This window comes from Apaloderma vittatum, unplaced genomic scaffold (assembly GCF_000703405.1).
Source record: "Apaloderma vittatum isolate BGI_N311 unplaced genomic scaffold, ASM70340v1 scaffold2445, whole genome shotgun sequence".
Taxonomy (NCBI): Eukaryota; Metazoa; Chordata; class Aves; order Trogoniformes; family Trogonidae; genus Apaloderma; species Apaloderma vittatum.
The window spans coordinates 216,150-241,620 of record NW_009715322.1 but is presented as its reverse complement, the minus strand read 5'-3'; the positions used below and the strand labels follow the sequence as shown (position 1 = coordinate 241,620).

The following is a 25,471-nucleotide window of genomic DNA, read 5'->3' as shown; positions in this document are numbered from 1 at the left end:
TTGGCTGAGCGTTTGTTTCCGAGCCCGGCCCGTTGTGGTCTCTCAATAAACCTTCTCCCTGTGGGCGCTGGGGACACAGGGCGCTGCTCTGTGCCCGCGCTGGGTCAGAGCGTGCCTGGTCCCGGCGCCGCTCACGTTTCTTAAAGGATCTTCTCGCCTTTTTTGTTTGTTTCTTTTAGATTAAGTTATATACGAAGCACGGTACTCTGAAATACCAGACAGACTGCGCTCCCAACAACGGGTATTTCATGATTCCCCTCTATGACAAGGTGAGGAGCTGGAGGCAGGAGCGTTCGCACCTGCCGCAGGTTCAACCTCCAAACAACACCCAGCTGCGAAGCCTTTGGAGCGGGGAATAACTTAGTTTGCGTTGGACCAAGCTTTCCAAAGTTTCTACTTGTAATGCAGCTGTTTTGTTTCTCAGGGCTGAGTATTTCAATGAGAAGAGCCCGGTCACTTCAGCCGCAGCGTGGAGTTTGTGCTGTTTATCCGAATGGCTGCAGCACTGGGAGCCTCAGTTGGTGTCAGGAACCACGTAGCACATGGTTGCTACAGGAAGCCATGCAAATATTGCACAAAAAATACAGGTTCTTACAGAGTACAGATAAAGCTTTCAGTTATCTACCTACAGAAATGAAAATAAATCTGTAGGAGAATGTGTTTTGGTATGACTGAACTGAAAATAGTTTGAATTACTAATTGCAGGTATTAAAAATGTCTTAAAATAACAATGCAGGAAGCTCTGAGTGCGTTGGAAGTTTGATGTCTGTTTATACTCAGAAGATTTACATTAAAGTTAAATGAGTTGCCCTCAGATGGTGTAAGAATTTTGGTCTTTTAAGGAACTACTTAATTTAGGAACTAGAAATAGAACCATAGAATGCTTTGGGCTGGAAGGGACCTTTAAAGGTCACCTAGTCTAACTGCCACATAAATCCTTCCCTTCACAAAGAATGTAAGATGCTTTCTGATCTGGGTGATTTCACTCTTAGGTCTTTGAGTCTCTCTATGGATGAGCTTCAGAACATCCGTGGTGTCCCTGATTTACTGCTCTGTGTAGACTGATAGCCTTGTAGTGCAGAGTTTTTATTAGGATTGAAATTTTGGTATCCTATGTTTGGTCAGAATGGTTGGGTAGGACCTTCTGGTGGAAATACTAAAGGCTGATTTAGAGTGCATCTGCTGAGGCAGGTGGAGATGGACCTCAACACTTTCTAACACTGGGCTCTTTAAACATGAGCCAGGTTTGGTTTGCAAGTGGTATAAACATGATTATACCTAATTTTTGCTCTTAGCTGTCTGGATATGAGGCCAGCACCCCAGCCTGTCTGGGTAGATATTGCTGCTCGTTTGAACAGACTGTCGTAGGTAGGAGGAAACGAGGATGGAACACCTGAGTCTTGTGTTTCTCTCTGCATTGTGATTCTTGTGTTCTGAATTTTTTTTTTTCCCTCCATCCTTTAGCTGAATTGAATTTAAATCAGTAAAGACAGTTATTGCTTTTTTTTTTATTTTAGGGGGATTTCATTCTTAAAATTGAGCCTCCCCTAGGGTGGAGTTTTGGTAAGTGCTTGTATGTCTTCTTACAGTAAGACTGCGTATCTGCGATATGGGACTTAAGTATCTCTAACTTGAGGTTGTCAGGGAAAATCAAGTGCTTTTCAAAAGAGAGAAGCTCTGCTGTGTGGTTTTAGTGATTAAAATGTATTTATTACACCAGAGGAAAATAAAGCTGTGAGAGAGATGCTGGCAAAGTAACCCGTAAACTGATGTGAAGGAGTGTGTGGTTTTGACAGAAATGGCTGTGATGGGAGGGTAAAGAGGATTTTCAGTGTCAGGATTTGTGAGTGCTTGAGCTTTGCTGAGACAAGACTTCCAGAGCAACATCTGTGTGCTTGAGTTAATTTATTTCTGTGAGAGTTTTGTGAAGCTAAAGTAGAATTGCTTCATGATTTGTCTCTCACTAACTACCATGCTCTTTCATTGTTCTTTCCCTTCAGAACCAACCAGTGTAGACATCCATGTGGATGGCATTAATGACATTTGCACAAAGGGAGGTGATATTAACTTTGTGTTCACAGGGTTTTCTGTGAATGGAAAGGTTAGACTTCTTTATTCCATCTTATGCTAATTCTGCCTTCATAAAAACATTCTTCTTCAGCTCCGCAAGTTATTTTTATCTATTTGTACTCTGGTTTCTTTTCATTTTGGCAGGTTCTTAGCAAAGGTCAGGCGTTAGGTCCTGCTGGAGTCCAGGTTGTACTGAGAAATGCTGGCAGTGACATAAACATACAAGCAACTGTTACACAACCTGGAGGAAAGTGAGTGTGGGTGGTGCATACTTAATTCATCTTCATTTATGCAATAGTCTTTCAATTCAGCTGTATCGGCTGGGAGTATAGTAGTTGTGAAGTAGTTGTGAAATGTTTTTTTCTAACATGTGCGTAGAGTCTGAATGGTTTTTCTGTAAACAGATGTCTGTGACTATTTCTGAAGAGATGTAACCCCTTTCTTCTTGCCTTACAGGTTTGCTTTCTTTAAAGTGCTTCCTGGTGAATATGAAATCTTTGCATCTCATCCTACCTGGATGTTGAAAGAGGTGAGAGTCTATAAAAGTTCTGGTTTACCTGTTTAGTGAGGGCAGGTCTTCTAGGCCTTATCTTGATCAGCTAGTCTGAGGAAGCGTTTCTGTGAGTGGACAAAGCTAACAGAGTTTTCACAGGTTTTATATAGGCAGTGGCGAAACTGCCCCGTGCAGTCCCAGTTTAGAGATTGTGGAGCCAGCCAGAGGAGCACTGGCAAATGAGCTTTTGCTTTCAGTCTTCCAGTCCTTTACATTCTGCAGAATCTTGAATTTCGTAGCAGATGCTTTAATCCTTCCCTCTTGGACTGCTTGCTTTCTTAGGAGCTCTGAGATCCTGACCAATTCCTAAATCAGTAATACAGGAAAAATACTGTTTGGCAAAGTATCTTTGCATTAGAGTCCTTGTGTTTTGAGTAGCCTGTGGACTCTCTTTGAATATTGCTGCTCTGGCCTCTGTTCCTTTTGTTGTATATACAGTTTATGATTTGTTATTTAGGTGCTATAAATGAGATCTGATGCTTCCTTTTGATGAAAATGTGTGTGTTTCTGTATTTCAGTCAAACACAGTGGTACGGGTGACGAGCTCCAATGCTTATGCTGCTAGCCCTCTAATTGTTGCAGGCTACAATGTTTCTGGGTCAGTAAGAAGTGATGGAGAACCAATGAAAGGGGTCATGTTTCTCCTTTTCTCTTCTTCGGTCACCAAGGAGGTAATGGCCTCTCAGTACCTTTTCAATATGATGAGGGACATAAGAAGCAGCTAAATGGCTTCTAGATTCATATTTCCCTGATGCTCATCTCTGTTCTTCATTGAGCTTGAGGTATAGGAAATATAAACTGTGCAACCCCTCAAGCTGTATTTTTTTTTTGTTTTGAGTTTGTGCGTGTTTTTTCTCTGACAAGGTCCTTAGAACACAACATTTGCGTACATGCTGAGTTTTCTCATGACCTCCATGGAATTACTCAGTTGTGCTTTAAATGTTGGCAGGGCCTAGGGTCTGTGTATTTTTTTTGACACAAGAAATTAGAAAATTCTTGTAATCTCAACTGGTTTGAACTCTGCTTTATTGTTTTCAAACAGTCACGTTCCTTAATATTCAGGTTGTTCAGGGGTGTGGAAAACTAAGACTTGAACTGAAGCGGACAAGAAGTGTAAAATATACTATGGTTCACAGCATGTTACTGATCTATGTGTTCCCTGTGGGCCAGCAGGATTAAGGGCTACAGTTTTAAAACAATTTATTTTCAGTTACACCTTTTTTCATGTTACATGTTAGTTAGTAAATGTGTTCCCTGATGAGGGTGACGCTTCCCCATAGTGAAAGACACAAGACACAAGGTGTTGCGAGAAATCCTGAAATTCAGTGTGCAGTGGCTGCAGTTTGTTGTTGGTGTTAGATTTTAATTACTTGTTGCCCTCTTGATGTGAAGACAAAGTTCAGCAGCTTCTGTTGCCGCCTTAAAAGCATGTTATAAAATGATCATGAAACATTTGGTCGTATGCTGTGATTTGTTATGAGTAGGGCTCTGCTCTGTAATGTTAACCTTGTCGACAGAACTGAAGTCAGTTAATGTTCAGTGTAGTTCTTGGGTACTTGAGGATGCTGAATTTCCCACTTTTCTGTCTTTTGTTACTATAAAGTTCATTATTAGCTGTTTTTTCTTCTTTTACCAGCACATGAATTTTAAGCCATGCTATCAAACTTCCCCTCTAGAGTGGTTTTGTACAACCTGTCCTTCATTCACAGTGTAGTGTTTTGAGCCCTCCTGCATTCTCCCTGAAATTATTTTCTCTATTCTCCCATGAGAAACAAGTTGTATTGCATTTATTGCCACAGGATGTCGTGGGCTGCAATACTTCACCTGTGGATGGATTCCAGTCAAGAGATGAGTCTCTGTCTTATTTGTGCAGTGTTGTATCGAAAGAAGATGGTTCCTTCAGCTTTCTTTCTCTACCGAGTGGGAAATACACTGTGGTAAGTAGCTAGACAGTTCATTGCTTGACTGTCAATTGGGTTGTTAACTTTTAAGTTCTAAAGTAGATGATGCATTAACTTTGTAGTTGTTAAAACAGAAATAGTTAAAAGATTTTTAATTGGATTAAATAATTTTGATAGGAACCTCTAACCTAATGTATATGTGTGTCTTCTTTCAGATACCATTCTACAGGGGAGAGAGAATTACATTTGATGTTGCGCCAGCTAGATTGGAGTTCCTTGTAGAGCATGACAGTTTACAGATTGAGGTAAGGTATTTGGAGGAAATAATCTTTTTGTGCCATTTATTCCTGTAAAATATAACTGATTGTAGCAGAAACCAGGTGTATTATGGAAAAACTTCTTTGTTACACATCCCCTCTTGCGCAGCAGGTAGAAGACAGTATCTAGCAACATGCTGTATATCTGCGCTTTAGTCCCTTGTAGTAGGGGGAAACAGAATAGGGAAAAGCCGTTTGCTGTGTTCACTCTCATGTCCACAGTGCAAACAGGCAGTAATCATTGAGGTTGCTTAAATTTTCTCAGACTGTCAAATCTCTGGAGAAGGGCCTGTAGGTTTGTATAGTTTGCAGAGTGTGTTGTGTAATGACACTATGATTTGTGTAATGGCACTATGATCTGTGATTTGGGCCTTCTGAACTGTGCTGCTGCAGATCATTTGGGAATGTGTTCCTCTGCTTGGGGCAACAATGCACCTGGAGGTTGATAGGAACTTTCATTGTCATTATCCTGGTACTTTCTTTTCCTAAAGCTGGAAATAAATTTCCTTTAAATGTGTGCGTGGGGAAAACAGTTGGTGGTGATTGTTGTAGGTGTGCGTTTGCTTTTACTGAGTAAAGATTGGTAACTTTTTTCCTATTTCAGCCTGTTTTCCATGTGATGGGTTTCTCCGTCACGGGCAGGGTGTTGAATGGTCCTGAAGGAGAAGGAGTTGCTGATGCCACTGTGACTCTGAACAATCAGATTAAAGGTAGACAGTTGTCTTGGTTGCTACTGGGAAGCTTTTATTAAGCTTAAGGACAGGATTAATGTATGAGATAGAATTAACCCTTTAGGATAATATGCTATTTTTGTTGCAGTTTATTTGAAATATTAAAGTGGTTTTCATGCAGTTGATTAGTTTTCTGGTTTTAGCTTAGATCAGAGTTTTAGATGTTCATTTGTTTTGCTGCTGAAAATTTCTTATTTTCTTTCAACCATGTGCCAAATTGTGCTTCGTAATACAGAAATGAAGATTAGTCTAGTAAGAAGGTATAATACTGTTTCTGTGTTATGTAAGTTAAAAATAACCTAAAGCAGGACATGCCCTCTGGCTCTTTTGACATGTAAGGATAGACAGTCAACACGTGCTCTGGTTTTTGATTCTTCTCATTATTTGTTACAGTAAAAACAAAAGCTGATGGTTCTTTCCGCCTTGAGAACATAACGACAGGTACATACACAATTCATGCCAGGAAGGAGCATCTGTTCTTTGATACTATTACCGTCAAGATTGCACCAAATACACCTCAGCTAGCGAACATCATTGCAACAGGGTAAGTGCTGTGTTGTGATGAAAATGTAATTTGATCTGTGGACAAAGTCTGAAAACGGGTGGTCATTTCCCGTGTCATGCCCAGACTTGCGTACTGTTGTCAGGAGCTAAGTGCTGCTTGAGAAATTCAAGGTAAATAGGACAGCATGAGTGCAGGATCATGTTTTGTCTACAGTATTTTGCTCAATGCTGGGTAAGATTTAGAGCACCCTCTTAAAAACCTCTCCCTTGCAAATGAAGATGCTAAGGCTTGGGTCTGTTGAACAATTTTAGAATGGTGTGTGACCCAAGAAAGGAACAGAGAGGCTTTCTGCCACAGATGCTGCACTTCAGATACCCTCCTTCTGTGCAAGAGTGGAGTTACTGAACCGTGTGGTGCAGTGCGGTACCAGACCTCTCCATCTTACTGCTCCCTTTCAAGATCACAGTTGGCATACATGAATTTTCTTGTTGGTGATTCCATGATCACTGGGCATAAGCCTGTCTAAAGGCGACAGTTGTGGTTGGGTTGGTGGTGAGAAAGAGTGCAGCAAGTTGCTTACAAATAAAAATGTACCGTAATGTCAGGGTGACTTCATCATAAGTGAAAAGATCCCATTAATTGAACATGAGTTGCACTTGCTCCACTGTGTTTGCTTATAGTATCTCTTTGATGTGAACACTTCCAGAAGAAATCCATTCCAATTCGTGTGCTGGTACCTCAACATAGTGAGGTTTACTTTTTGAGGCAGTTTTAAGACAAGTATTTTTTTATGAGCTTTGTCAAATCAAGGTATTTATTCTGACGGCTGGCATTTATTTAACAGATTCAGTGTGTGTGGTCGGATCTCAGTAACTCGTTTCCCTGATACAGTCAAACAGATTAGTAAATACAGGGTGACCATGATGCCCCAGGACAAGGACAAAACATCACTGGTTACTACAGAAACTGACCTTCACGGAGCATTTTGTTTTAAGGCAAGATCGGGTACATACAATGTTCAGGTAAGAATGAGCTTCCATTTCTTCCCTGTAGGAGTGTCAGGAGGTTTTAGAAGATTTTAAACATTTCTAAGAGAAGTTAATCAGGAAAATCTAAATCTTAATTTATTTTCTCCTTTTTGCACTATGTAAACAATGACAGTTATTTCCTCCTTTTTTTTTTTTTTTCCCCATTAATAAGCTGAGATTCCCGTGTTCCTCGTTCTTTACACTTGTTAAGAGGCCATCAGGGCATTGGGGTTGAAAGTTTTTATTTTTCTCTCCTCTTAGTTGTGATGACCCTTAGATGACTGCTTATCATAATATATTATCCTGGGAGTAAGACATGCAAAGCGTACCTTTCTGCGTGCCTAAATGGTTCCTGAGATTATAGGTTACAGCAGAACCTGTAGCACAACGGTCATGAATTTTGCATTTTGGGAGATAGTTCAGACTGGAAGACAAGAAGTCCATGGTTATAAGGCCTCTAACTGCCTTCATCGATAATGAAGTGGCTTAATGTAGAAGCAGCAGTACGTCCTGAAGTGAAATTCATGCAGACTTTTGAAATTGAGCTGTTTGGAGGATGTTTAGAATCATAGAATCATAGAATGGCCTAAGCTGGAAGGGACCTTAGAGATCATTTTAATCCAGCCTCCCTGCCGCCAGGGATGCCACCTCTTGACTAGATCAGGCAACACATGGAGACCGAACGGGAATCGAACCCGTGACCTTAGCGTTGTTAGTGCTATGCTCTACTGACTGAGCTAACCGGCCCCCTTTTACTGCAGTTCTTTGGAGGATTTTAATACAGATTTTTGAAAGGCATATCCTTGGGATGCTGATTTTGCTTTGCCTGGGATTTACAGTAAATCTTAATTTTTAATTTCTGGTAAGCGGGTTGAACTCAACAGCATGGGTGTATTTGCACTGGTGTCTAAAAACTGGTGATGTCTTGATGTCACATATTTTACAGGTAATTATTCCAGAGGCTGAGACCAGAGCAGGACTGGCTTTGAAACCCAAAATGTTCCCTGTTACTGTTACAGACAGACCAGTAATGGATGTGACCTTCTCTCAGTTCTTGGCATCTGTCTCGGGGAAGATCTCTTGTTTAGGTAAGCCAGTTTTGAAAGTGAATTGGAAATGGAAATGGAGAACTTCGGCACTGTGTGCATGACTGAGTGCTGTTTAGATCAAGATGCTTGCTGTGTGCCCCACCAGCAGATAAGTAAATATGACTTCTAGCACATAGATAGATCAGTTCTTTGTTTCAGAGACCTTACAGCCTGGTGAGGTACCTTAATAAAGTTACGTACCTATTTTTAATTCTTGCTAGGAATAAGCAAGTGTTCCTTCATCAGGAAGGAATTTCGACCTGTTTGCCTTCCTCAGAAGGTGGGTGAGTTCTGGAAGGAAATGCTTCTGGCTGACATTAGTAAACTTCTGCTAACGAAATAAGAGTTTTAATTGGAAGCCTTCTCTACTGGAAGACAGTAACCATTTTAATGCTAGTACGCACGAAGCTTGCTTGGAGTGAGCATTTGGAGGCAAAGCTGGCAAGCCAGAATGCTTTCTCATTTTCTGTTGTCTTTTCTCTACAGATGCTTGTGGTGATTTGATGGTGACATTACAGTCTGTGAGTCGCCAGGGTGAAAAACGCAACCTGCAGCTCTCTGGAAACACAATGTCAGTGGCCTTCACTTTTGAGAATGTGCTTCCTGGCAAGTACAAAGGTAGGATTATAGGGAACTGCTTGAAGCATTATCCTAGTAGCTAAATTTGTGACTTAGTCTGTACGCTGCTGTTATTGTGGGTACCATTTACAGTATACCCAGAATGGAACCAGTTCTGAAATTGAGAGAATCTGGGAAAATGGTGCGTAAACAGTGCATCAAGTTTAACCCTTTTGTCAGCCTAAAAATAACTGCTCCCTGAAGTTTCAGAGTCTGCATGGCTGGTAATAAAAAAGGGCTTTGTCATTAACTGACTTGTCCCAAGTCGACAGGGGCACATCCTAGTTCTTCCGCTTCCAAAGCAATACATGCTTTGACCAGCCTGCCTTGGCCTACTATGGGAATAAGTTGTTTTCCAGGGAAAGGTGTAGAAGAGTATATACAGATTGCTCTTGTACACAAGTTAAAACATCTTTCTGCCAGGTGGAATTGGAGTTAGGCTTTGTTGTCCTCTAGACTTCTGACTGTCACAGCGGTAGTGCTCATTGAAGAGCTTTCCAGGGTGAGCACACTTTGTTATTCCTTTTTACAATAGTTTTCTGTGACAAGGTGTGCTGGATTCCTGGTGATGCTGCAGTGCTGTGAGCCAGGTTTGCTACTGTGGCCATTGTTGTTTGCCTCATCAGAGAAGTTAGGGTGATACAAGCTTTTTATACTACAAACCTGCCCTTACTCCTGCGGTTTTACATTACCAAAATACTTTGTGTGGTGTATATTCTAGTAAGCATTGTACATGAAGACTGGTGCTGGAGGAATAAGTCTTTGGAGTTGGAAGTCATGGAAGAAGATGTTTCAGGAGTAGAATTCAGGCAGACTGGATATATGCTGAGGTGTTCCCTTTCTCATGCAATTACATTGGTACGTAGCTACAACCGTCCTTGTATTTTTCTTTAATGAATGTGCGTAGGTAGGTCGGGTTATGCTTGGAGTCAAGGCTTTCTCGTGTCTCTGGGGAGCCATGTAGCACCGCAGCATTGATGTGCTTTGAGGTTTGTCCCGTGGATTTGGTAAACTGGTCTTGTGTTGTTAGCCACTGTAAAAGAGAAGCATTAATGTGTCTTTAGGCAAAGACTGTTTTCATATGTTGTTTGGAAGTGACTAACAGTGAATACTGTTGTGGCTTCACAGGAATTTTATCAGGATGGAAATGGACCAGAAAACGTTGGTGTTTATAACCTGTCCAAAGGAGTTAATAGATTCTGTCTTTCAAAGCCAGGTAACAGTTCTAAAATGCTAGTTTAAAAAACAAACAAAAAAACCCCCAAATGAACAGTCAGCTAATACTGCTGGGAATTAAAAGCAAATTTAAAAATCCGTTGTGATCTCTGAGATTGATAAGAGGCATTGTTTTATTTGCAACTCAGAGTTTTTAAAATTCTCCTGCTATTTATTCCATCACCTAAATATAGCTTCCAGAAGTAAAATTTTATTAATTTTTTTTGGACATTGTGAAGAGCTTTGATCGTTGATGATTACGAGCATCTGAAAATAGTCTTGTTCATATGGGTTCTATTTGTAGAAATTTCATTTCAATACAGGATTCTTGAAGGGTAACTGTTAAAAGTACCACAGGGTTACCTATAACAGGAAAAAATAATTTTTTAAAATCAGAAGGTTTTTTTCTCTTTTACTGTCCTAGAGTTAATTCTCTGTTATGGCTCCTTAGCAAAACAGTTAACAGATGTATTCGATTTCGATTCTGTTTTCAGCTTTGAACATTTCATCCTTAGAGCCAGCCTCATTCACAATACAATAATACAATGGTTCTACAGTCAGTCAAAGGGTATCAGCTGTGGGACCATAATAGGTTACTTCTGAGCTTGTTTGGTTTGCTCTGATTGTAATTACCTTCATCTGTAGTGATGCCTTAACGTGTTTTGTGTCAGTGTACATTGGAAACTGTGCAGCTTCCATTAGCGATCTGTGACTGAACAGAGGTGAATTAAAGTGTCTGTGAAAGGCAGTAGATATGTAGCTGAATTCTGTTATTGTTTCTGTACTGAAGGTCTAATGTGATTGTGAGAATTCAGCTAACACAGTAAGCTTGCCTTTTGTTCAGCAGATCATTCTTTGACTTAATGTTTACAGGTGTATACGAAGTGACCCCACGTTCCTGCCACCAGTTTGAACATGAATATTACACTTACGACACGTAAGAGCAAAATCTGGTTTTGTCCTTATGCCTATCAGTGTGCATCTCTAGTGCCATGACTGTGGTGTTTTGGTTCTGCTCATCCCAGTTTTTGTGAGCTGAAAGAATATGAACCCTAATCACAAGTAAACAGTGCTGATCTTTCTAAGCCAGACATCTTTTATTACTTATTTATAAGTTATGGTTTGACAGTGTGCTTAATGGCTCTTTGCTTCTAAAAAGAGGATTTCTGCTCCCATAATATTTTTAATTCATGAACATGGCAGACAATGAATTCAGCATTAAAATCTGATTCTTTTCTGCTGTGTTGTTAGTGAATTAAAAGTACTTCAAAGAGAGAGATGCTAAACCTGAGAGCCAGCACAAAGGGAGTGAATGGGTGGAAGCAGAAATCCTCTTTTTAGAAGCAAAGCGCCATTAGACTCGGGGCATCTTGGTGAACTAATGTGTCAAACTTTTGATTGTCCTTCTATATGTGAAGAGATTGTACATATGAAATTAATCAGTTCAGCTTTAGCTTGAGAGGAAGCAGGAGGCACAAAGGAAGGAACTGATTTGGCCAGTGTCATGCAGTGATTTGAGTTTCAGAGCTGGAAAACTCTCGCATTCTAGTATGTTATCATCTCAGCACTACAGCTTTGCTGTGTAATTTTGTATCATCTTTTGTAAAACACTTCACTTGTGAATGGGAGCAGAAACTCTGCTAAATAAGATCTGGTTACTTTCTTTGGAGGGAGGAATCTTGAATTAATCTCTTGGTTACTTTGATTTACAGGTCCTCTCCTAGTATACTGACGCTTACTGCAGTTCGACACCATGTCCTTGGCACAATTGTAACAGATAAACTGATGGATGTGACTATTACTATTAAGTAAGAACAAAAAAATCTCTGGGCTATAACAAGTGGAAGAAACAGACATCTTTCATAAAGTTTTATTCTGTTTTTAATACTGGAGTGGCTACTTTCTAAGGAGATAGCATCCAACTGTAGACTGCAGGAGGTTTTTATGCTAAACTGTGCTCCGAGTTCTTTGTAGACAGATAAATAATTCTCAGCCCTCATTTTGAACATTTGCACTTCATTTCAATATAGCCCTTTTAGCTTGTGTATCAGGGTAAAAAGGAAGGATTTTCTGAGGTTTTATAGACTTTAATGAACTAAAATTTCAGAATTCAGAGTATTGTTTTAGCTTACGTCTAAGCTCTTGAGTACTGGCATCTGTTTCTTTCCCTTTTTGTTTCCTTAGAGTGAGAATCTGTTACTTTAGAGCATTGGTACTGGTGTGAAGACGGTTTTAAAAGGGAAACCATGCGGAGTGATTACACACTAATGCACCAATTTATGTTTAGCTGAACAGACAGCTCACTAGGGAGCACTGATTTGTGAACAGCTTTAATTGTATGAGGTGCCAGATCTGCCTGGAAGTGTCTGATAATTATGAGTGCTTTATTAATGCTCTGCTGATATCCACTTGTTCTAGACTATGAGTTCTCAAACTTAAGTTTTGAGTATAGAAGACATCTTTTCAGAGAACAAATTACTTGCAGAGCATTGCCTCAAGCTCTCTGAGTTTAATTAACCTATAACTGCAACTACTGGGCAACTACAGCAGCTGGGAAAAAAACCCAAATCATTGAGAGAGCAGAGAGCCATTAGGATTTTAAAAATAGTGTATCATGGAGGTCAGTATTATACTGACCTTCTAGGCTGGTTGGATTTTGTGAGACTATTGGTATAGGCTTTGGAGGCAGCTCAGTTGCCACAGACGATATCTGTCCAAATCTTCCTGAAGTTCTTCAGCCGAAGTCTAATTTGTGAAATGCTGTCAACATAAAAGGAACAGTTCTGAATTTAAAAGGAAGCCAGTTGTTTTTGCAGGTCTAGTTTGTGTACCAGACCCATGGCAGTGACCTGTTACCTTTCAGTTAACCAAAAAATCCCAAAGAGCCTCAACCAAAAATAAAGCTGATTCTTAAAAGTTTTTGATGATGGATTGTTACATTTGAAAAATGAGATTATAATAATTTATTATGTAGGGGGCCGGTTAGCTCAGTCAGTAGAGCGTGGCGCTAACAACGCTAAGGTCGCGGGTTCGATTCCCGTTCGGTCTCCATGTGTTGCCTGATCTAGTCGAGAGGTGGCATCCCTGGCGGCAGGGAGGCTGGATTAAAATGATCTCTAAGGTCCCTTCCAGCTTAGGCCATTCTATGATTCTGTGATGGGGCAAAATTTGTGAGAGTTGCAAGTACGTCCTTCTGTGCTAGGCTGGGTAAGTTACCTGTATTCCCTATGAACAAGCCTTTATAGCAGTAACTGATTGATATGAATATTAAAAGTTTTAGTTATGCTTGGAATAAATAGCAGAATTAAAAAGGAATGGATTTTTAAAAAAATCAGTCCTGGGACTTGCCTGCTCTGTTACAAAGGCAGTAATTAACACACATAACAAGCTCTTAGCCCTCCCTATGAAAGAAAATGATTTTGTTTTCCCCTCCGTGTTTTCAGGTCATCCATTGACAGTGAACCTGCCTTAGTTTTAGGGCCCCTGAAATCTGTGCAGGAGTTACGTAGGGAGCAGCAGCTGGCAGAAATTGAGAGCCGCCGACAGGAGAGAGAAAAGAAGGGTCAAGAGGAGGAAGGAACAAAGCCACCAGTGCAAGAAATGGTGGAGGAACTCGAAGGACCATTCTTATATGAATTTTCATACTGGGCAAGGTAATACCAAGCTCCAAAGAACGTGGTGTATTCTTTGTACTATTGTCTGGTGTTTCCAGAAATGCCACAGAATTCCTCTGCCTGTGCGGGTACCCATTCCTGTGCTTGTTGACTGTCAGCTCAGTGGAAACTGTTAGCACATAACAGGAATTTTGCTTAGGTTATTGTTGATATTTTGTTTTGGGGGCATTTAATGGATTCTTGGGTAAACATACAGTACTCTGCTTTACGTGAAGGCAGCTAATTCCATTGTCTTCTTTGTGTCCTATTTGTGGTTTACAGGTCTGGAGAGAAAATTACCGTTACACCATCTTCAAAAGAGCTGCTTTTCTACCCACCTTATGTGGAAACAGTTGTTAGTGGAGGTGAATATAAATAAAATCTAGTTTGAAAGGTTTGGATTTTTAAGGCATAAATGTAATATAGATGAATGTATGAATGGCTTTTCAAAGGTAATGTTAGGAAAGTTTGTTGCAGCTGTTTCTTTGAGCCAGTATCACTCTGGAATTTGGAAGCATGGGTGTTTGGTAGAGGATGCAAGTACAGTTTTTATCAGCAGAATATGCTTCAAAGTGCAGAAAGATCTCTCATGGAAGGAAGGGCTAGATTTCTGGATGTTACTCCATATTCTCAGAATTGTTCGTATTACTCTCATCTAGGAAAATAGTAGTGGAAAATCAGCGCTTGTATTTTGAGTTTCTTACCAAATTCAAGTTTCTGTTAAGTTTTCTTTGTAATAAGTTACAATAATAAAAATATTCCCAGAAAAGTAAACTTCAGAGTTGTCAGGATTATCAGTAGTCAGTTGATGTTAAGTCAGTGTCTGTCTTGTCCTCAGCTTATTAGAGTGAACATACTTTGAAATCACTAGAAAATGTTAGGTATCTTTTTTTATGTGTCTCTTTGCTGTGCACATTCTAAATACTCTGGAGGGGGAGAAACAAAATTCTACTTACTTCATTAAATGTGACCTGAATTTGATCTCAAAAAGTTTTGTCCAAGTTCCGTGTAATATTAGGTAGAAGGGAATATTGTTGGAATCTTCTCCGTGTGGCTGCAGTATATGTAACTTAATGAATCCTCAAAGCACTTAGCAAATCCAGAATGTTTATTTTGAGGTTTTAGCATGTGTGAGAGGCCACAGAATTGTGTGGCTCGAGCTCTAATTGTAAGGTAAAAGAACATCCACTGATCACTTTGGAAGTAGTTAAACTCTTACTTTAAGACAAAATTGTGAGTGTTGTTTTTTTTTTTTTTTTAAACTTTCTTGTTTGTCTTAAATCCCCTTTGCAATGACCAAGAGAGTTGTCCTGGCAAGCTGATAGAGATTCATGGAAAAGCAGGCTTATTTCTGGAGGGACGAATTCATCCTGAGTTGGAAGGTGTTGAGATTGTCATTGGTGAAAAGGGAGCAACTTCCCCGCTCATCACAGTTTTCACTGATGACAAAGGTGCTTACAGGTAATTAAGAGATAATGTTTTCATCTTTTGTATTCTTTAGTTAAAATGCAACGGTGACTTGACAATGTGTGTGTGATATCCAAGTGCCTTTTTAAAAACAAGCTTTTCTTTCTTTTTATTTGAAGTGTTGGGCCACTTCACAGTGACTTGGAATATACAGTTACTGCTCAGAAAGAGGGATTTGTTTTGACTGCAGTAGAAGGCACAGTTGGGGACTTCAAAGCTTTTGCTCTTGCTGGAGTGACGTTTGAGGTAATGTTCTAAACAATTTGGGTTCTGAATGAGTTGTCTGTGCAGTTAGAGCTAGACAAGCAAAAAATATTAACCCCTGTATCCCAGTGTGAGATTTGAGGATAAGATAATTTTGTCATGGGGAAACAAATCTCAGTGGATGAGCTTACTTGTAGATGATGACTTACCGTGCAGGAAATATGCAGGGTTTGTAAAGTGAAAGTTAGAGCCTGCAGTCCAAAACGCTGGATTTGTTTGACTGCTTTCTCTTAAGGAGTTTTATCCCTCGAGGTTAATTTTTTGCTGCACAGTCTGGTCCAACTGGTGCCCAGTTCTAGTCTTTGGGATACTTTGTTCTGGCCCTCAGCATGTCCTGTGAAGTGGTAGAGAATGGCTGTTCTGGCAACATGTGCTGTGTGCGGCTGTGACTGCCCAGGTGTTGAGAGCGCAAACTTCTGTAGCCCCACAGTCTCGCAGGAGGGAATACGCTGCAGGTGTGGTTGGTTCTGCTTACAGCTGAATGCTTGGAGTCAACACGTGTGTACTCAGTAAGAGGCTTCTGAGTTGAACTCTTCTTCGTACAGCAGCCCTTGCTTACACCTTGAACTATTGCTTTTTCAAAAACAGATCAAATCAGAGGATAACCAGGCTCTCGCTGGGGTTCTCTTGTCTCTCAGTGGAGGGGTGTTTCGGTCCAACCTCCTTACACAGGATAATGGCATGCTGACTTTTTCCAATCTGGTAAGTTGAAATTGATTCTTATGAATGTGGCTGCTGTGGAGTGCTGTGTTAGTTTGCCTTCCAAAACAGGGATGCTCTTGGCTCTCTTTAGTGGTGGGGGGATATATGGTCTCTTGAAATCGTAACCCACGGTGAGAGATGTAGGTCCCTCAGAGCAGAAAGCTCTTGGAGTCTTAGCAGGTGAAAGATGTGAAATCTAACCTGACAGAGGTTTCTCCCTGACAGGTAGTAGATGGTGTTGATTGATCTCCGTTACTAATTTGCAGTCTGTAAACATGAAACAGGCCAATTTGTTGATGATCACTTAAGGAAAGAAAGGTCATTAGGTTATTGGCCTGTACATGTGTGTAGACATAGTTACCTTGCAGGTATCTTTCTCTCCTGAACAGTTTCCTGTCCTTGAGGTCTTGTGGTAAGGTTTTAGGGCCATAATTTTCTTCTCCTCTTCAGGTTTCATCAGCTGGTGGAGTTCCATTGATTTATTGTCCAGTGTGCTCCCTGTTTTTCAGTGCGTTCGTTCTTCGACCAGTTTAACCTACAGTTGGGACAGAGAACTTCTAGGGAGCTCTTGCAGAAACATAATTGTTTGGAGTTGGTGAATTTTTGCGTCACTGTCAGTAAACAGCTTTGTCTTATGCCTCTTTGCAGAGCCCAGGGCAGTATTATTTTAAACCCATGATGAAAGAGTTTCGCTTTGAACCATCATCACAAATGATTGAAGTGCGGGAAGGACAGAATCTTAAAATTCAGATAACTGGTTACAGGACGGCTTACAGGTCAGTAGAGCTGAAATTCTGTGCAAAATGGTACATACTCTGTCAGGATGCATTATGCAATGATACTATAGCTTTATTACACTGTGTACAAGTACTTTCTTAGCCTTTTCTCATGCCTGTGGATATATAGGTAAGTCCAGATGGCAGGTCTGTAAGGAGAAACATTGCTGTGAAAGCACTGTGTCAGTGGCACTGGAAGTGACTTATGCTGTGCCCAACGGGAGAGGACCATTCTAGGGATGGTAGACCAGTTCAGGTATCTGAGTTCAAGATCCTTCCTTTCTTTGCCCTCAGGGCTAAGTCCCGCTGTTTCTGAAGGTCAGGGCACTTGGATTCTTAAAGCTGTGCTCTGAACTGCAGCTAATGCTTTCCAAGTTTTACATGTGCATTATAAATTTCCCTTTTCTTCTCCATGCTGTGCTAAATTTATTTCGTCCTTTTCCCATCAGTTACAACAATAACAAGTTTTCTAAATGTGCATTAAAACAGAATCTGCACGCCTGTATCAATGGTATCTCTTTATATCTCTAGCTGTTATGGCACAGTTTCTTCATTAAATGGAGAGCCTGAGCAGGGAATCTCAGTAGAAGCTGTGGGGCAGAAGGATTGTAGCATCTATGGAGAAGACACGATAACGGATGAAGAGGGCAAATTCAGGCTACGTGGCCTTCTGGTAAGGATTACAGCGCTCTCTCATTTGCTTATGATAGTTATCTGTGTTAGGAAGCACTGTTGTACAGTGAGCGACTAGTAAACGGGGAGAAAAACTTCCAGTGTAAGCCTGTGGAACTTGCTGCCAGCGTGTTGTGATGGACTCCAACAAACACTGACCCATTCACGTGACATGACACGAACCCCCAGTCAGGGTGCTGAATGGGTCTAACAAGTGTTCAGGTGTTATAGCAGGGAGTTTTCTTAGACAAAAGATTTTGGGAAGCCATTTAGTTTTTCTTGTGCAAATACGGCAACTGTACTTTTTTAACAGGATGTTGAGCGTGTGTGTGATGTTGATTGTACAGCGTGCATGTGAAGCTGTTCCACAGGAAATGTGGAAGCTGGATTTCTGGGGCCATTATGTATGCAGTAAGCAATTATGCTGATGCAGAAAGCAGTATTTGATCAGGTTTTAATCCTGTTTAATGCATTTTCTTTCTAGCTAAAACACTTCACAGCAGATGATTTCTTTTAATTCTGTAATGTAATAAACTAGTGAAAGGTCTGTGATAGGCCTTTTGTATTTGCTAGCTGTAAACACCCCTAATGGTGTTATTGAGTTAATTTTTTTTGTTTGCAATAAGGAAAACTTTTAACTGGATAGTTTGGTTGGTGTATCTTAAATGCAATCTGCTACTGTCTTCTAAAATTAAAGTACATATTATTCAGAGTTGGGATTTATCATCTGAATGTTGCTTTTAGCCTGGTTGTGTGTATCATGTCCAACTCAAAGCTGAAGGCAATGATCACATCGAAAGAGCTTTACCACAGCATCGGGCAATTGAGGTAATTTTTTCTTTTTTTTTTTGTAGTACCACTTAAACATGGTGCATCTGTCTAGGCATTATGTTTGTTCTATCAGCAGCAGTGCAGTTGAATGAATTCTGTTTAGACAAGTGGCTTTCAGCAAGTTAGCTCCCTAAATACGGGCTCCATCTTGTGTGTCAACACCCTAGTTTGAAATTGAAATAAGGCAAAGCTCAAACAATAAACAAGTGGAAAGGATTCTTTCACAGTCAGGAAAAGTATACATCAAGAAATGAGAGAAAAAACTGAATAGAACACCTTTCAGCATTTCTCCTGAGTGGAACAAAGCACTAGTGACATGAGGATGTCATAAATTGTCATATTATGCTATTTTTTTTTTTAGTTATTGGTTGATAGATAGATTTTTCATATGCTTTATTTGTTCCAAATCCTGCAGTCTTGATGTAAATGAAATTGTCTAGCAAATCTTTATAAAACGTAGTGAGAACTTTGAATTGAAAACTGATGAAATGTTGTTAAATATTCCTGCATCCTTACAGGTTCAGAACAGTTGCCTTGTGTTTATCTCTTGACATCCAGCAAAGGTTAATTAGCCTTCATTAGTTGTCCCGAGCTTTCTGGCACGCATTTTCAGTGGGAGATGGTCATTATTTGAGCTCAGACACGCCACTGACCAGGGTGCCCTTTTTTGCAGTAAAATAAAAGGGCACGAATCTTTCAAGTTCTTGGTGTCTTTTTGCTAAGAGTGCCTACTGGTTGGGGAGGAAAAGGGAACAGCAACCCAAATTCCAGCAAATCCTGTGAAGGTTGTGTACTGCAAGGGACACCTGTAGGGAGTAGCTTGTGTAATGCTGTCCCGGCTAGCCTGCCCTTTTCTCCGGGAGGGAGAAGCGTCTGAAGGACACTTGCAGGAAGAACGTGCAGCCTCGGCGTTGCCAGGCTAGGGAGAGGGCACCTGGCCTAACCAGAACCTCTCTGTTGCAGTAGTCACTATTTGAGTGAATGCCTTTCCCTACTTTGATCGGAGTTTGAATTTAGAAACAGAAATATTTTGCATTTTAATCCATTTTGAAGAATGCAAAGTCATGTATTTTTGAAGTAGGTTATATTGTGATATGAGCACGTTCCTCATTAATCAACTGTATAAACATTTTAGCATAGTGATACACATCCCTGGGCACAGATGCAAAATACCAAGACCAATATTCAAACATCAGGCAGTCCTGTGTAAGAGCCACTTCCAAAATAATGCACGCTTATGATACTTCTTCCATTTTTAGTTTAACTTAATCCCATCAGCCTTGTGCTGATAATGCCCAAGGCTGTAACTGAGAGCTGTGCACCCTGGAGGAAAAGTACTTGCAGCTGGGGAGCCTGCAAGTTTCCACCTGCTTAATATAGAACAAAATTCACTTCTTGTTTGAAATGATGGGCAATATGTGTGTTGTGCTAGCTGTCCTCTCTTAACTGTTCCTTTGTTGGTAAAAGCATGACTGTTTTATGTTGCAGGTTGGGAACAGCGACATTGATGATGTTAATATCATAGCATTCCGTCAAATTAATCAATTTGATTTAAGTGGAAATGTGATTACATCTTCTGAATATCTCTCCACATTATGTGTAAGTTCAAGCCTTTCATCTTTGTCAAGTAGATTTGCCATTGGTTTTGAGATGTTTTTTTGCAGAGTCACTGGAAATTGTTCACTATCCAGAGCACACATTTCATTCACATTATGAGTAATGTTTTAATGAAAGTGAATTTGAATTCCGGATAGAATTAAGATTCCAGTGTCCCTTTGTTTTTTCAAGGGGATATGTAGAAGAAATACTTGCTGTGGTTGGCCTGTGTGTTTCTGGGTCTACTTCCCTCATTAGGCATGCCCTGTTTGTAGGGAGAGCAAGACACCAATGAAGGGTGAAAGGAGTCCTCTGTATCAGAAAACTGCATTAATTCCTGAAATACCTGAAATTTTTGACATGCATATCTGCTAGCAAGAAGATGTGAATGCAACAATACTGTAGGACACATGAATTTAAAAGTACAGTTACCAAAGAGAGTATGAGACAAATAGAAAACTGAAATTTCCAAAATTCAAAAGACTGCATTGTGATCTGAAAAACCCCACTGAACACCAGTGATGCTAAGGGTGCAAGTGCTGGAAGTATCTGCAAGAGGTGTTAATGTGGTAGGAGTTAAACTGTTTCTCGGGTTTAAAAGCTTCTTGAAATGTAACCTCTAAATGTAAATGCAATGCCTGGATTTCTTTTAGAGTAGTCACCTGCCAAGATCTCACTGCTAAGCTGCTAGGTTTTATGGGAGATGTTCAAAGGATCCAACACTCAGAGCATGTGTGAAGGAAAAATGGTATCACCATAGTGAAGCTTTGCATCTTTCTGGGGAAATTTAGACCCTTGCAGTTCAGCCTAAGCAAATAGAAATGGATGTCAAAATGTAGTTATGTGGCAGTTACCCAAACCTGTACCTGTTTGATATTAGTTTGATTGCTGCCTTACGTGCAAGACGTGCATATCATCACCGTATTTTTAAGACAGAAATTTTTGTCTTTGAAAGATGTGCTAAGATTTAATACAGACATGAGCAAGTGGGTTTGTGACCTCAGACTGGTCCCTTTTGGTTGCATGGGTTTGATGAGACAAGTGGCAATGCCCCAGTGAGCTGGGACTGGAGCAGCAGCCATGGTAGCACTGGGAAGAATCGATGGGAATTTAGTTGGGCTGTGTCTGCAAGCAGAGCCGAGTCTTGGCACGTACCTGATGCAGAGGTTTGCAAACAGTGGTGTAGATTCTAGGGGGCTGCTTCGGAGCGATCCACACGCCCCCCTGTTGCTTGCTGTGGCCTCTGGAGGAGGCACAGTGGCTGATAAACGTTTGTGTGTCCAGGCAGCCTCACATACGGAGGTGCTGCTGTGATACAACCCTCTTTTACTGATGCTGGTTTCTGAGCAAGCTGTGTTTCCTGAGGACTTCAGGCCCATTCACTAGCTTGAGGTTGTCTAGCTTGTTGTAGAGAAGTTGTGTAGAGAAACTGAAATCAAGCAATATGAGCCTGTTGGAGAAATAGGAGCAACTCCTAGCTGCAAATTCTTGTGAAACTGCTGGGATTATTTAAAAGAATTACTTGGTTCTGGTTGATGCACAGCAGATATTACTTTTAATACACTAGGTATATGACCATGTCAGACATCAGTTATTCCTAAATTATTACAAGTTCTGTAAAAAGACTTTTTGTGACTTTTCACATCCCCAATTAGAAGTATTCCAAGTGTTCTTACTTGACAACTTCCTGTTTGCAAAATGCATGATGAATTTTGAAGCGCTTTTATCCCTTATGATATGGGGTGTCTGAAATATCTGTTGTGGTGCAGGCTTAGAAATACCTGGTTTGTGCTTTCTTCCTTCCCTCACAGGTGAAGCTCTACAAAAGTGAAAATCTTGACAACCCAATTCATACAGTCAACTTAGGCCTATCCCTGTTTTTCCATTTCCCACCACTGCTCCGAGATGGAGAGGTAATATTGCTGAACAATTGGCTTAGCCCACTTCAGTTTTTTTTTTCCCTAAGGACACTGAATTGTTAGTTCTGATGTGCCTGCAGTGCTGTATTCATGCAGGAGTGACCAGTGCCAGTTACAATGATTTTTGTCTTTAAATCTAATTTTATCTCAGACTGCTACTGATGCTGTAGACTGACTGTATTTTTTCACCCACAGAATTATGTGGTGCTGCTGGATTCTACATTGTCTAAATCACAGTATGACTACACCCTGCCTCAGGTTTCATTCACTGCTATTGGATATCACAAACACATTACACTGGTCTTTAGTCCCACTGTAAGTACGAAATAGTTTAAAAGTTCAAGTGTTCAGCCTGAGAGCTATGTCTGGGAGTGTAGCCTGTATGGATTTTGAGGTCTTGACCAGACTTAATGTAAATACAAAGAGGTTTGTGAGAGGCATTAAAGTGACACTGAATTTGGATTTGGCCACACATAAGGCGTCAAGCAAGGATGTAGTAATGTGGTATGTTAAGGGAGGGGGATAAGGAGTTTAAGTAGGAGCTGTGGCCCTGACACTAACTGAAAAGTTGCAGTAACTGAGGACTGAAAGAGAAAGAGGATTGTGGTCAGAATTCCTTTCAAGACCTCTGTGTATATGACAGAGGTATCACCAGGCCAGAAGGAGAGCTTTAGTTAGCGGAGCTGAGGTAGAGAGTAAAGCTGAGGGGTTTCAAATTGACATCGAGGGAAAACTTCTCCCTTGAGAGAGAGAACTGTCTTTTTGGATTTCTGAACAGGGCAGTCAATTTAGTGAAGTGTTCATTCTGTAACACATAAATCATTTAGTTCTTTTCTGCGTCACTGCATGTTCAGCTGCCAGTGAAACAGGAGGGAGACACGAAATGGACATTGCAGATGAACGGTGCAGGTGTATGTCTGAAAGGTGTTGTGCTGGTGTGGTTGCTGTAGTGTTACTGGCATCGCAGAGATTTGGGCAGCGTGTGGCAGGTAAATCAAAGCACAGCAGGTTGACTGTAAAGTGGAGACTGACCACCAGTGAATTAGCTTTAAAAAACAACAGACCCCAGGAGGAAGGCAGTAGATGAATGAATCTGATCAAGAAGGCTACTCTGAAGTTGAAGGTGTGAAGTAAGTCTTAGAGCAGTACTTAGAAGGAGTTCCAATGGGAAGGGCTGAATATGCCGCATGATCCTATTGCCGATATTGCTTAAAGCTCAGGGATGTTGTAGTTGAAATAACTGTTTAAAAACCCAGAACTCACTGTTTTCAGAGAAAGCTGCCTGAACAAGATATTGCCCAGGGATCTTACATTGCACTACCACTGACACTGCTTCTGTTGTTGGCTGGTTACAACCATGATAAGGTAGGGTTGGGTTTTTTGTTTCTTTTTTGATTCCTTCCCAAGATTTGCTGCCATTTTCTGATAGCTTTGTACATTTTTTTACATGATGGATTCTATTTGTTTGGGGATGCACAAGTCTAAAGAATGTTATCATTCAGACCTTACATACCATGGTAGTCACAAGCTGTTTCCTCTTTTTTGGTTTTTGTTTTTCTCAGCTTATTCCCCTATTGCTTCAGCTGACAACTCGACTGCAAGGAGTACGTGCACTTGGACAGACAGCTTCTGAGACAGCTGGCTCAGAGGATGCAAAGAGACAAACAAAAAAACAGAAGACAAGACGGACGTGAGATTAAGGGGGTGATTGTATAAAGCGGTGCCCTGTGAAACTGGAGCCTGAGGAAGTGAAGCCACTAAAGTAATACTTTTTTTTGAATTTGCAGACCGTTTTCATTGTTGCTCCTTAAGCGCCGTTTGTCACACTAGCTCCATTTTGGTTGTAAATTTTCTATGAAGTCTGTAGGTTTCCTTGTTGTAAAGTAATGAAATGAATGCCCCTGTTGTCACTGTGAGTGCATCTCCCATACTTGAAGGCAATTCATGATTTTTTAAAATTTTTTTTTTTTCTCTTCAGTGGAGCAGGTCATGCTGCCTTCACTGATGATTTGTAAAAGCAATGGTAAAAGACTGCTTGACTTCACTTTCAATTTCTAGGAATCACTTTTCCTTACCTTTTGAAATACCCACTTTAGAGAAACAGCACGTGGGGATTTTACTAAGCCAGTAATGCTTGAAACAACAAAGTTTTTGGGGGACATACATAAGCTGGTGAGTTATGTCTTCGGCACTGCCAGTTCAGTAGCTTGACTGAAGAGTCTGTCACCTGCACAGCTGTGATTTCAGTTCTTATCCAATGAATATGTTATCTTTGATTAAAATTAAGTTTTTGCCTGATGAAGACATATTGTGAATGTTGGGTAAGGCTAGCTGTTAATGTCAGCTACGTTCTAGTGATCCTACTGCAAGAGCAGCGGTTAAATGTCCGTTTCATATACAGTGTGATCTCTTTAGACCTTCGGTGTTCCTGGAGTTGCTCCAGCTGGTTGTACTGCTCTTTCCAAAGCTGTCCTGTGGCACATTTGCCAGTGTGGCTGTCACAGCTCAGGCCATGGGCAGTCTTCTTGCCAATTGATGATTGATCTTTTTTTAATTTTTTTTTTAACTTTTTTATTACTTTAAGAAATGTGAGCTTTTCTAAATCTCCAATGTGTACAGCCCCACTAACGTCTGTAATAAGTAGCTCTTTCTTACAGGCTATCTTTTGATTCTTGTTTGGAGTAGACAGTTGGACATGCACAGTTTAAATGTTAATGGGGCTTTTTATTGACAAATAGTATAAAGGTTAATAGAGCTTTTGAAAGATGCCCACAAATGCCTACAAATATTGCAAAGACATTGGTACTGCCAGTAAGTGGCAATGTTTCTCTTTGACAGTACTTGAAACAAAGTCCCTTTGCATTTAAATATTTAAGCTTACAAACACTACCATTCTTAGAAATTTGGATGCTAAAGGTTTTATGCTGTTTTTGTTGGTATTTTGCATTAATTTGGGGCTAAATAATTAGAACTTCATTCAGTGATCATTCTAATCTCTCTAAGGGAAATTCTATCAAGATTATAATAAAAATGAAGAATGCTGAAAAAGCGTGTGTGTATAGAGTTTGAGATGAAGCTCTAATGAGCTATCATGCTCTCTCCTTAATGACCTTGAAATTTATTTTACTGTGATGAAATAGGGGAAAAACAAGGTGTTGTAAGGCTGATAATAAATTGTACATTTTCGATACATCTTTATTTTAGGCTGGTGAATGTTGAGAAAGGTATTGCTACTTTGGGGGAATGTATGAGGAAGGAATGCACGCGTCCATGTGCCTTAAGGGAGTACTAGATATTCTGACCTCTGAACCATGAGACTTGCGCATGACTGACCTTAAACATTGGAAATGCTGTTAATAAAAAGAAAAAGGAAAAAAAAATAGTGGTAATGCTTGCTAATTTAATGCTTGCTTATAAACCTAGGATTTGCCTAACGTCTCAGAATTTTCTTCTCGTTGCCTTTTGCAGCATGCTCATGGCCCACTTGCTTCCAGACCCCTGTTTTGAGCTTTGTTATGCTTTTGAAATGTTTATTCCTAACAAGAACTATAGGTTACAGGTTCTC

General features: G+C 40.4%; 1 protein-coding gene across 1 annotated transcript; it reads left to right on the top strand.

Moving 5' to 3' along the window:
• Positions 1-179: 179 nt before the first annotated feature.
• Positions 180-23,849, top strand: LOC104273673 (nodal modulator 3; the record flags this gene model as incomplete). The annotated part of the gene is made up of 30 exons (XM_009869075.1): positions 180-269; positions 1,518-1,563; positions 2,001-2,101; positions 2,215-2,321; positions 2,527-2,599; positions 3,142-3,294; positions 4,423-4,560; positions 4,740-4,829; positions 5,446-5,551; positions 5,966-6,116; positions 6,922-7,099; positions 8,052-8,193; positions 8,680-8,811; positions 9,533-9,669; positions 9,940-10,027; positions 10,900-10,963; positions 11,739-11,834; positions 13,470-13,679; positions 13,962-14,044; positions 14,981-15,140; positions 15,266-15,392; positions 15,999-16,112; positions 16,761-16,888; positions 17,420-17,561; positions 18,305-18,388; positions 19,880-19,990; positions 21,799-21,900; positions 22,102-22,221; positions 23,179-23,271; positions 23,469-23,849. Coding segments are annotated over 30 exons (3,498 nt in total), but the record flags the coding sequence as incomplete, so codon positions are not given.
• Between the last annotated feature and the right edge of the window lie 1,622 nt (positions 23,850-25,471).